This window comes from Melospiza melodia, chromosome Z (assembly GCF_035770615.1).
Source record: "Melospiza melodia melodia isolate bMelMel2 chromosome Z, bMelMel2.pri, whole genome shotgun sequence".
NCBI classification, from domain to species: Eukaryota; Metazoa; Chordata; class Aves; order Passeriformes; family Passerellidae; genus Melospiza; species Melospiza melodia.
In genome coordinates this window covers 1,148,599-1,167,783 of record NC_086226.1, presented here as the reverse complement: position 1 = coordinate 1,167,783, position 19,185 = coordinate 1,148,599, and the positions used below count along the sequence as shown (strand labels likewise).

The following is a 19,185-nucleotide window of genomic DNA, read 5'->3' as shown; positions in this document are numbered from 1 at the left end:
GAGCCACGGCAGGTGCTGACAGCAGTGATCAGCACTCAGAGCAAGAGTATTGTAATAGAATCTCAGAATGGTCTGGGTTGGAAGGGACCTTAAACCCCACCTTGTTCCACCCCCTGCCATGGGCAGGGACAGCTCCCACTGTCCCAGGCTGCTCCCAGCCCCATCCAGCCTGGCCTGGGGCACTGCCAGGGATCCAGGGGCAGCCACAGCTGCTCTGGGCACCCTGGGCCAGGGCCTGCCCACCCTCCCAGCCAGCAATTCCCAATTCTCAATATCCCATCCATCCCTGCCCTCTGGCAGTCAGAAGCCATTCCCTCTTTTTCTGTCCTTCCAGGCCTCCTCCCAAAGTCCCTCTCCAGCTCTCCTGTCAGTACATGCATGTACTGGAAGGCCACAGTTAGGGCACCCCAAATTTGAGTGTGGTCAGAAGAAGCTCTTGGTCCAACACCCACCCTACACCCCAAAACCAGAGACACCATCAGCTGAAATGGACAGAAAAGGGAATGTGAGGGTGCAGAACACATCAGGTCTGGTCTTGTGTGGACAACCCAACGCTGTCCCCTCTCTGCTTCCCCCCATGACTGTGCATTCCCAGTGCCCTTCCAGGCCATGGCTGCTGTGACCATTAAAGCTGAGCTGGCAAGAGGTGACATTCCATGTGATACTGCAGCATGACATGTTCCTTCCTCTACATTATACAACAAATAAATTTACACTCTTCTTAATTGCACATCATGGAGGACATTATAATACCTTGATCAGGTTGGGCCTGATGATCACGTCAAGACCCGTGACATAAAACACACCACCCTGTATTGACTGTTTCATCTTTCTTTATTTTTGTAATTACGCATAATAAATCTTCCACACAAAGTAATGAAAAGGATCCCTAAGGTGAAGGAAAAACAGAGTATTTGTGACCATACCAGACTGCAGATGTCAGGACACTGCCAGGCCCACATCACACTCCAGCTCTTGGGAGAGCCAATGGGACCAGCATGATTTTCTGCCCAAATCTTGGTCTGGCTCTGCTGTTTTGGCTTTAGGTGGTAACTCCAGCTGTTCCAAACCAGCTGGGACCCAGGAGCAGAGTATTTCATGACACACACGAGGAAATGACGCCATCAGAACAAACCCTCTGCACCTCAGTGTCACCACAACGGGAGGACAGCGAGAGAGAATTTTCCGTGCGACGCCGATGATGGTTCAGCAGCTGCTGGACCTTTTCTATCAGACTGCTGCTTTATCCGCTCCTCTCTTGCAAAAAGCCCTTTCACAGAGAAATCAGGTTTTCTGCAGTCTGACACCTGGCTGAGCAGCGTCTGCCCTGGCAGGGCCTCTCTGGTGCTGCTCAGCCCGGAGTGTTTAAAACAGATGAACATCGAGCCAGCCCAGCAGCTTTAGAACCCACGGTTTAAAAGTGCATCTTCAGACTGACCTTTCCAAATCTGGGCAGCCCTGTTGACTCACAAACACTCTTAGTCTTTTAATAAAGACAAAATTACAAATCACTACAGTAACCAAGAATAGTTATCCCCTTTTGACGTTTGCTCAAAGACCAAAACAAAACAGAATAAATCCAAAATACAGATCAACTTATGTGCAGCTCAGTCATGGTTCATTAATTTCTCCTATTTGCCTAAGAAAACACTGCATCTCCAGTCTTACCATCGTCTCTTCTCAAAAGCTTCTGCCATTTCAAAGCCCTAAATGCTCGTGGGCTCTATATATCCCTTTGCAGCTATATTTAAATAAATTTGGAAAGCGTTTTTTTCTTTTTTTTTTTTTTATAAGCCAGCACTTCCATTTGCGTAGGACTCAAATGGACTTCTGTCTCTAAATAAGCAGATAAAAGGAAAGTACAATCTTAGCACATCCTTCAGAGGGATGAAACGGTGCAAGAAATTCTATTTAAAGCCATTCAAAGGACTTTCTGAAAGCAAACGCACCCGATTCCTCAGGTCAACAAACAGAACATGCTGGAGCAGGCAGTGAATACAGAGGGTTGCCACGCATCTTCAAGAACTAATTCCTTGAAATTGAAGTTTTGGCATGCAATGCACTGCTGACAGTCCCCCACACAGCAGCACGTGGGACGAGGAGAGTGGGTGCACGTGTGTGCAACAGGCATCCCCAAAACACGATCCCCACTTTGAAAAATGAGATTTCTTTCAAAATCACACCACTTCTTTTGCTTTTCCCACTGCTGGAACAGGTATATCAGGAAAGGGCACTTGAAAACAACCAAAAAAGAGAGTAGTATTCTACATTCAGATAAATTTATACTTCTGCCATAAAACTTTAAAAGCCAAGAGGAGGTTTTCAACACAGAGCTTCGTCAAGGATCCCCAAGACACACTGTCACCATTAAGCACAGATTTACAGGACACTGGTCTATTTTACAATCTTGTAATTATTTTCTTTGGACTTTTTTTCCCCTCTTCCCTTACACGCTCAATTTCCAGGAACAATTTTGCACAGGAGCACAGAAAAACAAGTCTGTAAGCGACTTGACTCCAAAAGCAGGTGTTTCTTGCCCTCTGGAGAGTATTTGTCAGTCAAACAACAACAACAACAGAAGACTTGCTATTGAAAATCCTCCCACAAACATCTAAATCAAGTGTTTTGAATCTGCCTGGGAGCTAACCTGATTAAGATGCTGCTTGCTTAGTTCCCTCTGATGACAGCGTAGACAGCAATTTAAGGGCTGCAGCCTTGACAGTGCCACAGAAACGAAGGGCTGTGAGTGGAAACAAGGATTAGGTAACAAGCACCCCACGGCAGCATCCAAGAGACCATAAAAAGCTTGACCCAAGGAAGCTGCTCGCTCCAAAGAGCCAAAAATACAAATACTGCTTCCAAATCAAAGCCTGCAATCTCATTTAGCCTGTTAAGTTAAAAGGACGATCAGGTTTGTGGTTGGTAGTAACATCATACCCCATGTGTAAGGCCTCATTTTCATCAAACAAGCTCTAGGTTACGGACTATAAACACAAGGTTGCCTACAAGCCATCAGTGCCCCACAGCAGTCTGTCCCAGCTGGACACTGGCTCTGGGGTCACGGGGGCAGCTGGAGGGGTCAGGTTGGAAGGGGTGCAGGGGTTCAATTCCCGTAGGATGGAGCGGGGCTGGCGGGGCCGGGTGTCCCTCAGCCCGAGTCCATGGTGAAGAGCTGGATGTCACGGGGGTTCCAGTACAGGGCCACGGCAGAGTTGTACACCAGGGACCACACGTAGGGGATGAAGAACTCCTCAGGCTGCTCCTCCTCCACGTACTTAAACTTCAGCTCGGGGAACTTCTGCAACAAGAAGCCAGAGTCCAGTGAGGGAAGGTTTGCATGTCTGCTTACAAACACACAGCCCACATAAACACTGAAGAAAGAGGTTTGGTGAAAAAAATAATGGAAGGAACTAAACCATTAGAACCCAAGGAAAATATTTATAGGATAAAAAGAACATTTATAATTTCTTCTTTGAATTAAATGCTACATTAGCATAATATATTCAAGCCTTTTACCATTGGTCACAATCCATTTGCCTGTTAACAGACTAAACACGTGAATCCTCTACAAAACACAAAGGTCTTCAAGGAAAACTCATTTTTAGCAGCCCCTCAAAAGCCTTCTTGCTTGTGCAAGTACAAACATATTTATTGCATTTTCCCTTAAAAAAATTTTTGCCATTAATTGTACTTGGTTCCTTAGCAGGAAAATCCTCTGAAAAGGCTGAAAGCATAAATGCAGTTTATGGTATCATAGGATTACAGAATATCCCAAGCTGGAAGGGACCCCCAAGGATCACCTTGGAAGGGACCCACCAGGATCACCCAGCCCAGCCCCTGCCCTGCACAGACCCCAGCAATCCCACCCTGGGCATCCCTGGCAGCGCTGTCCAAAGGCTCCTGGAGCTCTGGCAGCCTCGGGGCTGTGCCCATCCCTGGGGAGCCTGGGCAGGGCCAGCACCCTCTGGGGAAGAGCCTTTCCCTGATACCCAACCTAAACCCCTCTGGCACAGCCCCAGCCATTCTCTCTGGGTCCTGTACCAGTCACCAGAGAGAAGAGACAGACACTGCAACCTCAAGTTCCCATTTTTCTCATTTTTTTCCCTCCCAAAGCAGTGCACACTGCAAACCCACCAGGTTCACTCTTGGTAAGTGTGTATTTTGGAAAGAGCTGAGTCTACTTTTGCATTGTGCTCTTCACTTTATCCACTTCTAAATGTTGTCTGTGTCTGAGCTTGGCAGAGTCTCAGGCAAAAGCCGCATTGCAATGATCACTGGGGTAAGATAAAACATGACCCATTTTATTATTTATAAGGCTGTGGCTAAGACTAAGAATAAACTCCTCCGTGTGACATGATCAGAACAAGCACAGCAATGGCTAAGGAGCCTCTTTGCCCATTAATAATGAAGGGATTCCCTACCCTATTTCTTGAGCTCAGTCTCCTGTTTCCTTGCCTTAAGGGTACAAGAATTCTGGCTGGATCAGTCTTCTTTGAGGGGGCATCTCTTGGACACTTGGTTTTCAAGGTTAGGTATTTAACTTCAAAGCTCCCATGTTATTTGTACTCTTGGATTCAGAAAACATGGACAACTTGTAGAAAAGTTGTAGAAATATGTGGATGTGGCACCTGGGACATGGGTTGGTGGTGGCCTTGGCACTGCTGGGAGAGCAGCTGAACTCCAAGATCTTGGAAGCTTTTCCAACCTAAAGGATTCTGCATTATCTCTGTTCAAGGAAGTGAGGCAGCTAAAGGTAGGGCTGTTAAAGGCTCCTCTGCATCTAACCCCTGTTGAGTTCAAAGCCCAGAATCTCAAAGGTACATCAGCAACTTTAATTTCCTGTGCCAGACATGCAGTTTGTGGTAGAGAACTCTCCCACAGCTGTTCTGTGCGTCTAAACCACTTTCCACCACCTCTCTACAACCTCTCTTCTCCAAGTCTGTTTTGACCAGCCTGTTCAATCTTCAGCATCACTTTGGTTTTTTCACTCTTAGGTACCTTAGACCCCTACTCACCCCCCACCTCTCACTTCCAATCTCCCAGCCTCTACTGCCATGCCAACTCCTTTCCACTGCATCCTCATCCTCTCTCTTTAGCATACTTTTCTCTTTTGTACTCACCTAACCTTTCTTTCCTCACCAACCTTGCGAGATCCTCCTTTTCATTGACATTCCTATCCCTTCCCAACTCAGCTCCCAGTTCTGAAGTTGTCCCTGTCTTCCCCCTCTATCACCCCCCCAACCAAGCCCTCATGTATATTTTCATTAGTATTTATTTTGTTTAAAAAAGCCCTGACATTCTACTCTGCTTATCCTCAGTGTAATCTTCCCCACTTCCTTCCAAAACTTCCTGGCTTGTGGTCAGGGCAGACAGGAGCACGTTCTGTTCAGCTCTGCATCAGCAGAATGAATGGCTCAACCTCACGATCACACCATGGCAGCACTTGCAGCCAGAGAAAAGTCTCACACAGCTGCCACTCTTCACCCCAGGGGTGGCACGCTTCTCACCAGGGATGCAGCCCATGGTAGCCCTTCTGGGAGGGAAGGAGGGGAAAGTCATTCAAGATTCTAATTTTAATTGAATTAAACACAACCTTCTTTTTCACCTTCAGGTCACAGATGTAGCTACTGGCTCTGCAAACATTCATGGCAGTAGCCTGGGACCATTCTTGGGCTCTTGTGCAGCTTAAAAAACATCTTCAGCCTCAAAACACTAGGCAAAATTACATCAGAAATTCCAACAGCTGCATCTGAGATGCTCAGGTCTTACTATCCCATTATCTCTCGGCTGCAAGGGCAGCATAAAATGGCTCAGGTGCATTCATATTTTCAGGCAATAAGCCATGCATTGATTTTATTATTCAGCCTCTCTTCAGGCTGATCGATGTTGCCATTTATTGCAATCGCACCACAGTAATTTAATAATCAATTTCAGATTGAAGGCTGAGTGCAACTCAGTGCAGTCAGCCTGGACTCTCTGACACTCAACATGTGCTTTGAACTGCCCTGCGGGGTTGTCTTGGAAATGCAGACAAGGAGAATGAGATTTTTAAGGAGAGCAGTAATACACACTGCCACTACTTATACACAGTTTTGATTGAGGCTATATAAAAAGAATGTAGATAACATTAGGAGTGATGGATTTTTGAGGGTCCACCTGAACAGCAGGCTCAGGACAGCTCAATGCATTGCTGATGAGACATGAAAAATCAGAATTCCAGGCCAGCAATTCAAACCCACATTCATTAGATGACTGCAATGACCCACAGCTGTGTGCTGGCCATGTTTTCTAATTCATTTAAAATGAGAAATCCTAGAGGTCCAGCACAGAGAGAACTGCACCAGCATCTTTGGGGTGTGGATGCAGCACTTGGGAATATGGTTTAGTAGTGAGCACAGTCCTGCTGAGTTAATGTTTGAACTCAATGATCTTAGAGGGCTTTTCCAACCTCAATGATTCTATGACGTAACTTGCAAGATTAGCCATGGCAGCCATCCACTGCTGAGATAAAAAAACTACCCACACTGTTTCACTAACAGAGTGTTCATTGAAAACAGAATTTGTTAACAAACAAAATCATCAAAAGTTCCTTCTTTAAGAGAATGACTTTATAACAATTTGTAACAGCAGGATTTAAAGGCAATGCAGAAAGCCTGATTGATGCCAAAAAGCTTTAAGATTTTCAAAAAAAACTTTTCAAGATTTTCAGGTGACAGTCCAAGGAATGTTTAAACTCCGATTTGTGCCATTTGTCTCCTGTATGTCCTGCTTCAAAGGAGTGATCAGGAGCCTTGGGCCCTGGCTGTGTGCTGCAGACACACAGCAGGTGACACTGTAAAGCAACCAGGGCACACAGGTCTCAGGGCATGCCCAGAAATAACCCAGCCAGCAGTGGTGAGCACTTTATCACAGTTAACAAAATTGCCAAAGTGGCACATCAAACCTGCAGTGCACACATCTATTTTCTTCTGCCTTGCTGCTGTTGTATTCAACTTACTTCTGGAAAGACAGTGGCACCCTAGCTGGTGACACTCCAATGAACCAGATTTTCAGCACCACTTACAAAGAGAGACCACGCTAAGACATCTTAAATGGCAATCTTAATGACAGAGGAAAAGCCTTGGCATGGGATGAATCATCCCTTTTTTTCCTTCACTGCCCTGTTTGTTTGGATGGATGGTGTGGAAAGATGGAGCCCCTCTGCTCTGGAGCCAGCCTGGCCCAGCTGGGGCTGTTCAGCTGCACCAGAGAAGCTCCAGGGACACCTCAGAGCCCCTGCCAGGGCCTCCAGGGGCTCCAGGAGAGCTGCACAGCCCCTGGGGACAAGGCAGGCAGGGACAGCACCCAGGCAATGGCTCCCACTGCCAGAGGGCAGGCACAGATTCTGGCACATTGGGAATTAGGAATTGCTGGCTGGCAGGGTGGGCAGGCCCTGGCCCAGGGTGCCCAGAGCAGCTGTGGCTGCCCCTGGATCCCTGGCAGTGCCCCAGGCCAGGCTGGATGGGGCTTGGAGCAATCTGGGATGACAGAAGGTGTCCCTGCTCATGGCAGGGGGTGGAATGAGATGAGCTTTAAAGTGTCTCCTAACCCAAACCCTGTTTTGATCCAATATACAACAATGTTCACTATCTAAATTACTGAACTCCTTGCCTTGACATAAACAGGTCCATTGGAGCCATTATTTGCATTTCTTGCCATCCCATAGAGGGACAGACAACCCCAGATAGTTTAAAATAAATCAGCCTGAGAAAGTCCTTGAAAACGTGAGAGACAGAGGTAACATTACGGTTTGAACGGCACAGTTTAAATACAGACACCACTTATCAGCTCCAGTGAATCACCCCACCACATCACCCTATCTTGTTTTCTTCTGCCAGACAAAGCAGAAGTCAGATTTCGTGGTTGGGATGAGGGTACAAATGAGACAGACTGAGAACTTTGCAGACTGTCTGCACTGTCAATCACATGATTAGATGAAAAACCACGGGAAGTCCTATGAACAGACACAGAACTGCAGTGCAGTAACTCCCCCACCACAGAAGTTCAACAACATTGGGGAGTTTTGTTGGGTTTTTGTTTTGTTTTGTTTTTTTTTTCTCTGGTTTGGGTTTTTTTTAGTTAACGTTGAGGAAGGGAACATCACGGCCAGTGCACCTGGCTCTGCTCCAGGCAGCTCAGCGGCATCTGAGCTATAAGGCTTGAGCCATACATTAAATAAAACATCCCCTTCCCTCCAAATGAACCCTCAGAGCTGCTCTAAGGATACAGTGTTAGGTCAGTGGATGATCTCCGCTCAGATAACAAAGGCAAGGGCAGATGGAGCTGCTTTAAGAGCAATGTCTTTGCTTCTTCCCTGATCTAGATGTTCTGCTGGATGAAAAGCAGCATTCATCAAAGATATGGGGCAGTCACTGTGGAAACTAAACAAATTAAAGAGCTGGATTAATAAAAACCTGGAGAACACTCTTTTCCTCAAGTTCTGGTTGGAAACTCTGGTTTCTGAAACAGCAATCAAGCACGAGTCAGTATTTTCAAAAGCAGGTGACTCTTTGAGCAGAGAAGTGCTGTTTTCAAAGGAGTCTGAACACATTTGAGAGTCAAATTCATGTGAACTTTACATCAATTCAAAGCTTCAAAGTCTTTCTGAAAATGGGATTTTTCTGTGTTTGAAAAGCTTACCATGAATCCTGTTTGGTAACCTAATGACTTGATGGCAAATTATGTGTTTCATATTGTTTCTGCTAAATATAGCAGTATTGCCTGCAGAGCATCTGTAGGATTGGACCTCATTAGCAAAATACATCAAATGGCAGAGGAAAAAAAGAGGGCTCAGGTTCAGCACTGTACCAAGCCTCTGTTATAGGGTCTGTAATGAATATTTACCCCAGCAAGAATCGCCCCTAAAACCTGCCTTGCACCAAACATAGCAATCTGTGAGGATTTTGGGCAGAGGAATGACACCTGTATTTGACTGCCAAGTCCTCAATGCCACTTGGAAATCTGGTCCCCAAAATACCAATCTAGGTAAAATTAATGGCCAAGTATCTTGACAACAACTCAACAACAATCATGCCTGGCACACTGTTCATGGTATGGATATACAGGTACATATGGAAACATTGATATATTTGGGTTTTATATAAATACAAGGACTTGAGCTCTTTAACAGACCACAATTCGTGGAAGAAAATGTCTCAGTGCTCGCTCCAAGATAGTGACAGATTGAATTTTTGCAATGGCTTAGTTCTCGTGGGGTGTTAAGGCTGTTTCATCTTTCTCAGGTTCTGTTCGTGTCTGTAGTGCTTCTCTTTGACTGCAGACAGAAAGTGTGTGGCTCTGGTGAAGTATCTGTATGGGCTACACCACACCTGCCTGATACCATCTTTTTCTCCTCCTCGGGCTCACAGCACAGAGGATGATGGTGGGGAGATGAAGGAAGCAAACAGGAAATGTGCTAGACTAAGTGTGAGCCACACATCTTGTTCAGAGATCTGCCTAAGGAATAGGTGCAAACAGAAAGACAGTGAAGAAAATGGGGGCTCAGAGCATGGCAGGGAAGTGGAAAAAAATATAAAACTTATGGTATAAGAGGTTCAAAGCCATCTGTGCACAAGCTAAATATAGTAAGTATATTACATATTATTTAATAAATATATATTAAATACAGTACTATTTAAAATAATAGAATGATTAAAGTTTAAGCCACTACACAAGCTGTAGTAGACAACAATATTGTTCCCAGGGAGCAAAATTCAGTAAGACAGGTAACCCACATTCTAATGGGTCACCATCTTCAGGTCCAGGAGGGTAGAGGAGTTAATCTACAGAGAGAGAACTGTTTCAGCAAGTTTCATTGATATGTGATTTCTGTTTTCAGATCACTTTGAGTAAAGGTTTGTACAACCACAGCTCCAGGAAAACAAATGCTCAGCAGTGAATTTTCAGGGTCGGATGTGAACTACTGCCAGAGAAGCAGACGTGCCTCTGGTCAGAGTTCAGCAATTACCAATTTTTTTATAGAGTACTGAGAAGCCAGGTCATTTTGGGAAAAATCAATCAAACAGTTCTGCCTAGATAATTATTGGTAAAAACACAATTAGTTAAATGAGTTAAATATTTGTGGCAAACCTGCCAGGGCACAAAGCTTTGCAGGGTACCTTAAGAAGACTGCTTTTCTGTCTGGAATAGAATGGCAAATAATGAGAACTTTAAAGTCCTAGAAATTCAGAGACACAAACACATATACACGTCTCTTTACCTTCCAGGAAAGGAAACTTGCTGATAAATGTCAATAGTCCCAAACTGTGCCATTTTTGTCCTCATACCAGGCTGTTATCTGCACAGGTTCGAAATGCTCTGTATAAATGAATATATTTGAGCTTAGGACAAGGTCAGGTATCTGGTATTTCAGGATCTGTTGGGTTCCACATCAGAAACACCTGGACTCTGGGCTACTTCCAGACAGCACCAAAAACAAACAGGACCACTGGTCAGCAGCTATAAAGACAGGCTGGGGGAGCTGGGGCTGTTCAGCTGCACCAGAGAAGCTCCAGGGACACCTCAGAGCCCCTGCCAGGGCCTCCAGGGGCTCCAGGAGAGCTGCACAGCCCCTGGGGACAAGGCAGGCAGGGACAGCACCCAGGCAATGGCTCCCACGGCCAGAGGGCAGGCACAGATTCTGGCACATTGGGAATTAGGAATTGCTGGCTGGGAGGGTGGGCAGGCCCTGGCCCAGGGTGCCCAGAGCAGCTGTGGCTGCCCCTGGATCCCTGGCAGTGCCCCAGGCCAGGCTGGATGGGGCTGGGAGCAGCCTGGGACAGTGGGAGGGGTCCCTGACCATGGCAGGGGGTGGGACGCAATGAGCTTTAAACTTCCTTTCAACCCAAACTATTGTAGGATTCTATGAAAATCCCTCAATCCCTTAGTTTGAAGGATTTGAGTTTCTGTTCAGCTTCAGAGATCCTGTGTCCACCTGAAGAAATTTTGGAATGGGAGGAAAAGATAACCAAGATGAAAGACTGAACCAAACCTATGTGTCACGCATGGTTAAGTATCATTAATCTCTACGTACATTTTATGCATCCTGACATTTATAGTCACAGTTGAAGGATTTATAGCCCTAACTATAATTTGCTTTCCCTGCCAGGATTGTTCTCTATGCCATGTTGTCTAGATGGACACAGATCTTTGCAGAACATTTCCAAGAGGACTGCTCAACAGCCAGGAGGCAGACTTGTCAGACCGTGGAGACAGAAAACAACAGAAACACTACGAGGACATTTCCAACACTGCAGAAAATACAATACATGTTTGCTTTACCAAATAAAATAAAAGACATTGATGTATGTAATACATTTGAAGCATGAGGATGAAGGCAGGACGTGTAAATGAGGTACCATCAACAAAAAACAGAACTTTCATTCACTTCAGGGCTTAACCTGAAAGAACGGTAATTCTCAGAAAATACAGTGGCCTTTTAAAAGAAAGAACACAGGTCTGAGCAGAAATTGAACAACTCAAAATGACAACAATTCAAACAAAGGATGTTTTTAACACGGAAAAAAAAAAAAAAACCTAACCAAGAAGAGAGTTAAACACATGGAAGAAACAAAGCTACTGACCCAACTGACAAAAACAGTTCTGGTCCTGACCTCGCTCTAGCACTTGTTATGTACATACACCAACCACTCAGACAAATAAGTAAAATCCTTTGTGTGTTTTTGAATTTAGGGAATTAAAATCTGAAAAACTGAATAATCCCTGAATCCATTTCTCAGTGGCATTAAAGGGCACCAAAGCACAAATGGGGATGAGTCTATCAACTCACAAAACTTTTATGGATATGAAGCAGACATATAAGCCTTTCCTACCATGGGATTTGCAGAAAATGCACATTTCATAACAATAGTCCCTATTTTTAACACTGGTAAGGAAGATGCAAATAAGTTTAAGCCCCGGCTTCCTGTGCTTCAGCCTGCAAGCCATTCTTCTCTAGATTAATGTGCAAGGCTTTACACAACCACGAAAAACAGTAGGCTTTCAGCAAACATTTTTTTAAAACTGAAGTGAGTTTAGAAATCACTCGTCATTGACACCTTTATATAGAAGACTTATAAACCTGCTATCAAAAAGTTACAAGATTAGAACTAGATTTTAGATGCCTCAACTCACAGTTAAGACCATAATGCCTTAGCAGTACCCTCAAAGAAGGGCTTAGAAATACATTAATTTCCAAATTCTCAGAACTAAACCCCGCACCTTATGAGACTTTCCAAACTCCAAAATATCACTCACTTGCCAAACAAAGCTGATTCAAGGCTGTATTTTTTTCTTTCCAGAATTTTATGAGTGAGATTTGAGCAACCTGGAAGGTGTCCCTGCACATGGCAGGGGGTTTGAACAAATTGAGCTTTAAGGTTCCTTCCAGTTGAAAACATTCAGTGATTCTATGATTCTATGAATTCTGCCACTTTTCAAGTGCACAGAAGGTAAAGTTTAAGAAATTGGCAGCAATAAATCAGCTGGGAACATCTCATGAGGAAGAACTCTTTGAAGATCTCAAATTGGGCAAAAGCTCAAGTTGTCCTGAGTTCATACATGCACACGAACTGTTTGGATCACTCTGCAGAAGACAGAAAATGTATTTATAAAGTCAAGGAAGCAAGAGAAGGCAGGGGAAGATCAGTTCTGCAGTCAACGAGACCTGGAGCAGATAACCATCCCTGGAGGGATCTAAAAGCTGTGTGGATGTGCTCTTGGGGATGTGGATCAATGGTAGTTTTGGCAGTACTGGGGGGATAGTTGGACTTGATGGTCTTAGAGAACTTTTCCAACACAAATGATTTTGTGATTCTGTGATCTGTGAGATCCTAAGATGCCTGCTCCCTCCAGAAAAAGCTCATGGTGCTCTCAGAGCCCCAGTATCGCCTGGTCAGTGGGAAACCCTTATATGAAACAAGAAAAGGCTTTTTATGGTTCAGGACTTGCCAAAGACCAAAATAATTCTTCCGAGGCAATTTGTTTATTTTATTTTATTATTCTTCTACAATGTGGAAGAATGCAAAGGAGGGTGAGGTAGGGTTGGGAAAGGCAAAGTCTCCTCTTGGAGATATTGTAAGTGAAGGCAGTAGAGAAGAATTAAGTTGTGTATCTGGACAAAGTCTGCTTCAACTTTGGGATAAAAATGACAGACCTTATTCCCTTCATCAGCCTTTTTTAAACACAAAGCCAATACTATAAATGCCCAACAATATTCCACTTCTCATGTCAGAGACAACCATCTGCTAATTATTTTCTGAAAAGTGAGTTACACACTTTTAGTCTGCTCAATATAATTTATTAAACTTTTTTTAACAATAACAACTTTTTTTAACATTAAATGGAAAGGATTTAAAAGGGCCTATGAAGTGCACAAATTACAGAAGCTTCACAGAAAATAACCCTGCTGAATAATGAATGTACACTAATATGTGTAGCTATATATTAAAAGACACAGAGAATCTGCTCTAGACAAATCTTACAGCCAATTATGTATTTTACATTTCAAGCAGCGAGAGCTACTGTTTAAGCCAGAGCAGTTGTTTTGACTTCGATAGCAGACTAGTCTAAAATACAAGGAATGTTGTTTATCATGGAAATGCTTTGTGCTCCAGATAACATCACGGATGGCTGCCCCACCTAGGCTACGGCACCATCCCACCGTCCTGAAACAAACCCCAGATAAACCTCTCCCTGCTGCCCGGCTCCTACTCCCACCAAAGATCCGACTGCTGTGCAAATAAAACCCTCACCATGGTGTGTGCCATGCAATCAGCAGCACAAAACGAGCAGAAGCTGCTGGATATGCATGTGACAGTGAAGGAAACTACTGGACTTTAAGAACATGACCCACCCTTTCATGTTTTGGTAGGGTACAGAAGCCTCGATCACTCTGGCACTCTGCCTTGATGCCAGAGGGATGCACCTCAGGAACCCTGAATGGACAATGTACATATCCTGACCCAGTAACCCTACCCTTTTCTCCCTTTTTATATTTTTTTAGCTTTTTTCCCCCTTTCTGTTTTTTTCATAGGATTGTCATGCCTAGGGTTAGGTTTTTCTTCCTCCACCCTGGAGAAGGAGCTGAAGATTCTGTCATCTGACTTGGTCCCACACTGCTCTTGCTGATGGAGACTGTGACCCATCTACGGAGTTTCCAGCACTCCTCTCTCTGCTCTTCAGCATCTGAGCTGGAAAGAGACTGGAGCACATTAACAGTATAAACCCCACTAATTTCACAGTTATAAGATTTTTCCTTTTGCAAACTACTATATGACCTTTCTCTGCTCTAATACAGTCTTGGGATAATCCAGCAGAACCAAAAGGATTGAGAGGTCAAAATGCTGTTTTCATCTGCCTGTTTCTTTCACCCCAAATCTAGCGTTACTACCACGTCACAGTTGTTTTGTTTTCTCATTTATTTGTGTAGACCATATTCCCCCAACACAAAAGGTGGCAGGAGAAGAGCACAGTGATTCAGTTTGCATACTTTTCCAGTGATGAGGTCCCAGACATGCTTTCACTACACATCAGTTCAACACTGCCTCCAAAACATCCCGCCAAGCCAAAAAGAACATTCCTTTGGACAACTGGGACCCTGTTCCTCTCCGTTATCACTGTACAAGGGTTGATGCGCTGCCTAGGCCTTGGCTTCGTGCATCAACCAGGGAGACAAGGCCCACTCTCCCAGCTGAGGTTAACACCTTTGATTTGCATCCTGGGGGCTGACATCCGCAGTATGTTTCCTGGTGTGGAGGGCTCCTGAAGGTCACTAGACGAGGTTTGAGTTTTCCTCACAGCAGCCACAGAGCTGAGGCCCGCGCCGACATCCTGCTCCCGTCCCTCCCACCCAGCGCGGCGGTGGAGCCGCGTGCCAAGCCCAAACATCCTCCCCCACCCCCAGCGCCCATGGAGGAAGACCTCCTTTTGATTTTGTACTTTTTAATCTGAGAGAGCCAGGCCTGTAAATATTACAAAAAATTATAACAATGACTAAAGAACAGAGACAGACTCGCTGTCACCAACTGTTAACTCTTAGATCAGGGCAGCCTAGGAAGTGGACCCTTATCTGCCTGAAGCTCAGGACGTGCTGACTAACACCCTATTGAGCCGGCAGACCTTTGGCTCCCTAATCTCCCCAAACTGGAAAATGTACACCCCAGTGGACATACTCCCTTCTTAAGAATTTCAAGCCTCTGCAAAAAGACAGACTGTGCTGCGAGATGAGCAGTGCTGCCCTGCTGCATGCAGGAAATCCCATTTATTTGTCTTGAGGAGTGAAATGTCAAGTGACAGTTAAACCTTTCCAGCCATAGCACACAGTGCCAGACTGCAGCCTTATCTCTGCCAGGACTGCCAGCCAAGGAGCTGGTGCCAAATGTGAACGTTTACACAGTAATTTTGTGAATGTGGACTTCACAGCTTTATAGAAAAAAATTGCCCTAATGCCAAAAGTCCTTGAAGACAAACCAAAATCAGGGGAGAGGGGTTGTGTTAAGTTGACCTCAACAAATAACAAGGACGCCTTTTCTGAAATGGATTTTTAGGTTGCTCATTCTATGCTATATTTTATTCTATATTCCATTATAATAATGCAGGTTGCAATAGCAATTTCAAATTAGGTATTGAAGACATGCCTTTATAAATGATAGAGGCAAGCAGTGTGTAGAAAGGGGAAAGGCTAAGTATGGGCAGGACAAGGATTCCTTAAGGTGTTAAGACATCTTTGCAAATCTTGAACCTGGCCAACTGGGCAATCTCCTTGACTGTCTGAGTACAGGAGTTGACTGCAACCAAAAGGGATCTGTATGTTTGGTGTCATCCTGCAGCCACCAGTTTAAAAAAGTAGCACTCTCCTATAGTGAAACTGCTTTTTTTTTCCCTAATGCAAACAATCACCTCAATCTGAGAAAGGGACCCAAGTGAGTCACTGTTTCAATAATGAATTAAAATTATTTGTGTTTTCTTTTTCACTATGCTTTAGATGCAGCATTTCCATATTTTTTGCCTTCACTGACACTCCTCTTGTATGAAGACTTATTCTGGTAAAGACTGTCTTTAGGACATGAATCAAACATTTCTAGAGAACTCCCCACCTCAGACTGGGGAATTCTTTCATAAATGCTACTATGTTCCTCTGTTATTGAACCTATCTGCCCCTTCCTCCCTGTGCATTCAAGCCAGGTTTGTTTACCCTGGTGACAACAATCAGGCCTTGCTGGCCTTAGCTCAGCAGCTTGGCAAGTCCTGGTGGGGCAGATAAGCACCAGTAATTCAAATAAAATTCTGCTGCCTGACTCTGCTCAGAACTACAGGCACCACTTGGATCTTGTGGGTCTCACACCAAGGACAACGTGTAAGTTGAAGGCCTGGGCTCTCCTCCCACTCCACAAACACAAAATTTCCTTACATGTTTTGGAGCTGCCAGTCTCCCATGGACTCGAGGGACCTTCCCTCGGTGAACTACCCATCACTATCCAGCCTCTGGCTTCCCATCTATAGAAACCATCTTTGCTGTGGTTTTTGATAGCTCACATGCTGCAGTGAAGGAAGGGAAATCTCTCTCGTGCAGCTTTGGATGCTGCTGCTACAGCATCATCAAGATGGGAAATTCTCACCCCACTGCTACACTGTCTGCCCTCAAGCCCCAGCTCATAATCCACAGGTTGGTTGCTCTCCCCAGAGTTTAAACATCAGAGCAATGGCTTTAAACTGCCAGAGGACAGGGTTAGATGGGATATAAGGAAGAAATTTTTGGCTGTGAGGGTGGTGAGGCCCTGGCACAGGTTGTCCAGAGCAGCTGTGGCTGCCCCATCCCTGGAGGAGTTTAAAAGCCATGTGGATGTGGCATTTGTGGGGGACATGGGTGGCCTTGGCAGTGCTGGGGAATGGTTTGACTCGCTGGTCTAAGAGGGTTTTTCTAACTTAAAGGACAAGGAGAAAACCTGGGTAGAAGGAAGCATAGTAGGATTTGTAAGGCAAGAGAGTCAACATGAGGACACAGTCAAGAAAAATCAGCCTTTGTTTGTGAGCTCAACAGATTGTGGGTTTAGAATTAAAATCTTATCATAAACCCAGCCTAAATCCATGTGGATTTAAGATTCAATACCATCATCTGATACCTCAGAACATCTACAGTGACAAAAAAAGGCAGGGTGGTCTAAACCAGCTGCCCTCCAAATCCTAACACCAGAGTCCTCAGCAATGATGACAGATATGAGAAACCCCTGCTTGGCTAGGAAAAAGCCATTTCCATCTCTAATCATCCTCAGCAGCAACAAACAGCCTGTAAATCAACTGGAGAGAAGCTCTGCAACTTGTACCAAAGGTTGTGACAAAATTAAATTCTGTATGGGAATGCAGGGGACGCAGCCATCAGCTGACAAAGTACATCTCTTCCTCATTCTCACTTCTTGGTGCAGTTGCTGTAAACATTCAAGACATTCCTCTGATTTATGCATTTAATTAGAAGATATCTGTAACATTCCTGCTGTTTACATTTAACCCAACACTGCAATGAAAGCTGTAATTTTGTCTGGGATTTATATTCTGTACTCAAACTTATTTTGATTCCTTGATTTAAACATACACACAGAAGTGAAAATGTGTCAAAATCATGAAAATGGAAGAGATTATACTCCATTATCTAGTTCATCTGTCATCCAGGGCAGAAATTTTCTGAGGACTGTTTTTCTCAATCTGCCACATATTATGGAAACTTAATTCAAAAGACTAATTCAGAAAAGACAGCTAAACCTTATAAGTGGAAGAGCAATTGGATGAGTATAATTAGAAGTTACATGATTTTTTTCTCCCTTTATCTTGTATTTAGTTGTCAGAACCCATTAAATTTTGCACCTTTTGGGATAAAGTTGTTGGCCTTTGACACAACACTTTATTACGCTTTATTTAAAAAGTGGTGAATACTTCTTTTTCTTGATGGAGGGGGGATAATGTGGGACTTTATTAATCAAACAAATGAATAAATTCATTTTAAATGCAACATTTTATACTTTTCAGCTACTCTGCCTGCAGTGAAGGTTTGCAGTAGAAAAGGAACACACGGGTTGGAAATAGCTTTCAACTGAGCAGGGGAAGAAAGGGGTCAGGGCATTTCAGCGTAATTTTACTTTATTTTGACCAAAGCTGCAAGATATTTGGAAACAACATGTCATGCGAATGCAGTGCCTTTGGCACTGTGCTTTTCATTGGACTCACAACATATGCAATGGAGCGAGGGGAGGCTGCACAACACATGTGAGGCAGATTTAGTCACAGCAAAAAACGTAATAAAAGTATAGGGAGGCTTTCTAGGGAGGGAAACTTGGGGAATGTTATTTAGCTTGAGCAATTATACAGCTCTGAAGTGAGCAGGGGCTGGGCTCTGGCTGGAAGCCCTCCTGTAAGATGTGTTGGACAGGGAGTTTTGGGCTGCTCATAAGTGCGGGGCTTCTGCCAATCTCCTGCAAAGCCAAAGCTCTCCAGCTCTGGGCAGGGAAGCTCCTCTGTGCTCTCTTTCAGAAAAAATGGGATCACCCTTGAAGGTTAAGAGAGTTCAAATGATGTGGCAGGCCAGCAGTTAGCAGAATGGAAGTAGCTTTGAAAAACGTACACGTGCAGAGAGTTGTTTACCCAGGTCAGAGCTCTGTTGCCATGGGGAGCAACTTGGAAACTCTCACACTGCTTTCCCATCCTCCTGTTTCTCCAGAGCTTGCCTTCTGCCTTGCACTTGGTATCTCTTTCTTGTAGCAGCTTCTTTAAACCAATGAAATCAGTCAATCTAATGTATCTGGTGTCAAAGAACAGATACACAAAGACAGACTGTGTCATGTTAGAATCTGTGTAAAGCTTAAATTTTTCTGCTCAAAGTCTCTTACTTGTGCCCTTCCTTCCCACAAAGTAAGAGAATGAGAGAATTGTAGACTGGTTTGATTCGAAGGGGCCTTAAAGTCCATTGCATTCCAACCCCCTGCCTTGGGCAGGGACACCTTCCACTATCCCAGGGTGCTCCAAGCCCTGTCCAGACTGGCCTTGGACATTACTAGGGATCCAGGGGCAGCCACAGCTTCTTTGGGAAACCTTGTGTCAGGCACTCATCACCCTCATAGTCAAGAATTCTTTCCTAATACCTAGTCAAAACATTCTTCT

General features: G+C 44.5%; 1 protein-coding gene across 5 annotated transcripts in view; it reads right to left on the bottom strand.

The window, feature by feature from the left end:
* Positions 1 to 815: 815 nt before the first annotated feature.
* Positions 816 to 19,185, bottom strand: part of DYM (dymeclin) — a 209,830-nt gene continuing 191,460 nt past the window's right edge. For all 5 annotated transcript variants that reach the window (XM_063179768.1, XM_063179771.1, XM_063179770.1 and 2 more), the window contains one exon: positions 816 to 3,298. In XM_063179768.1, coding sequence (XP_063035838.1) covers positions 3,149 to 3,298 — 150 coding nt within the window. In that variant the 3' untranslated portion in view covers positions 816 to 3,148. The remainder of the gene's footprint in view (positions 3,299 to 19,185) is intronic.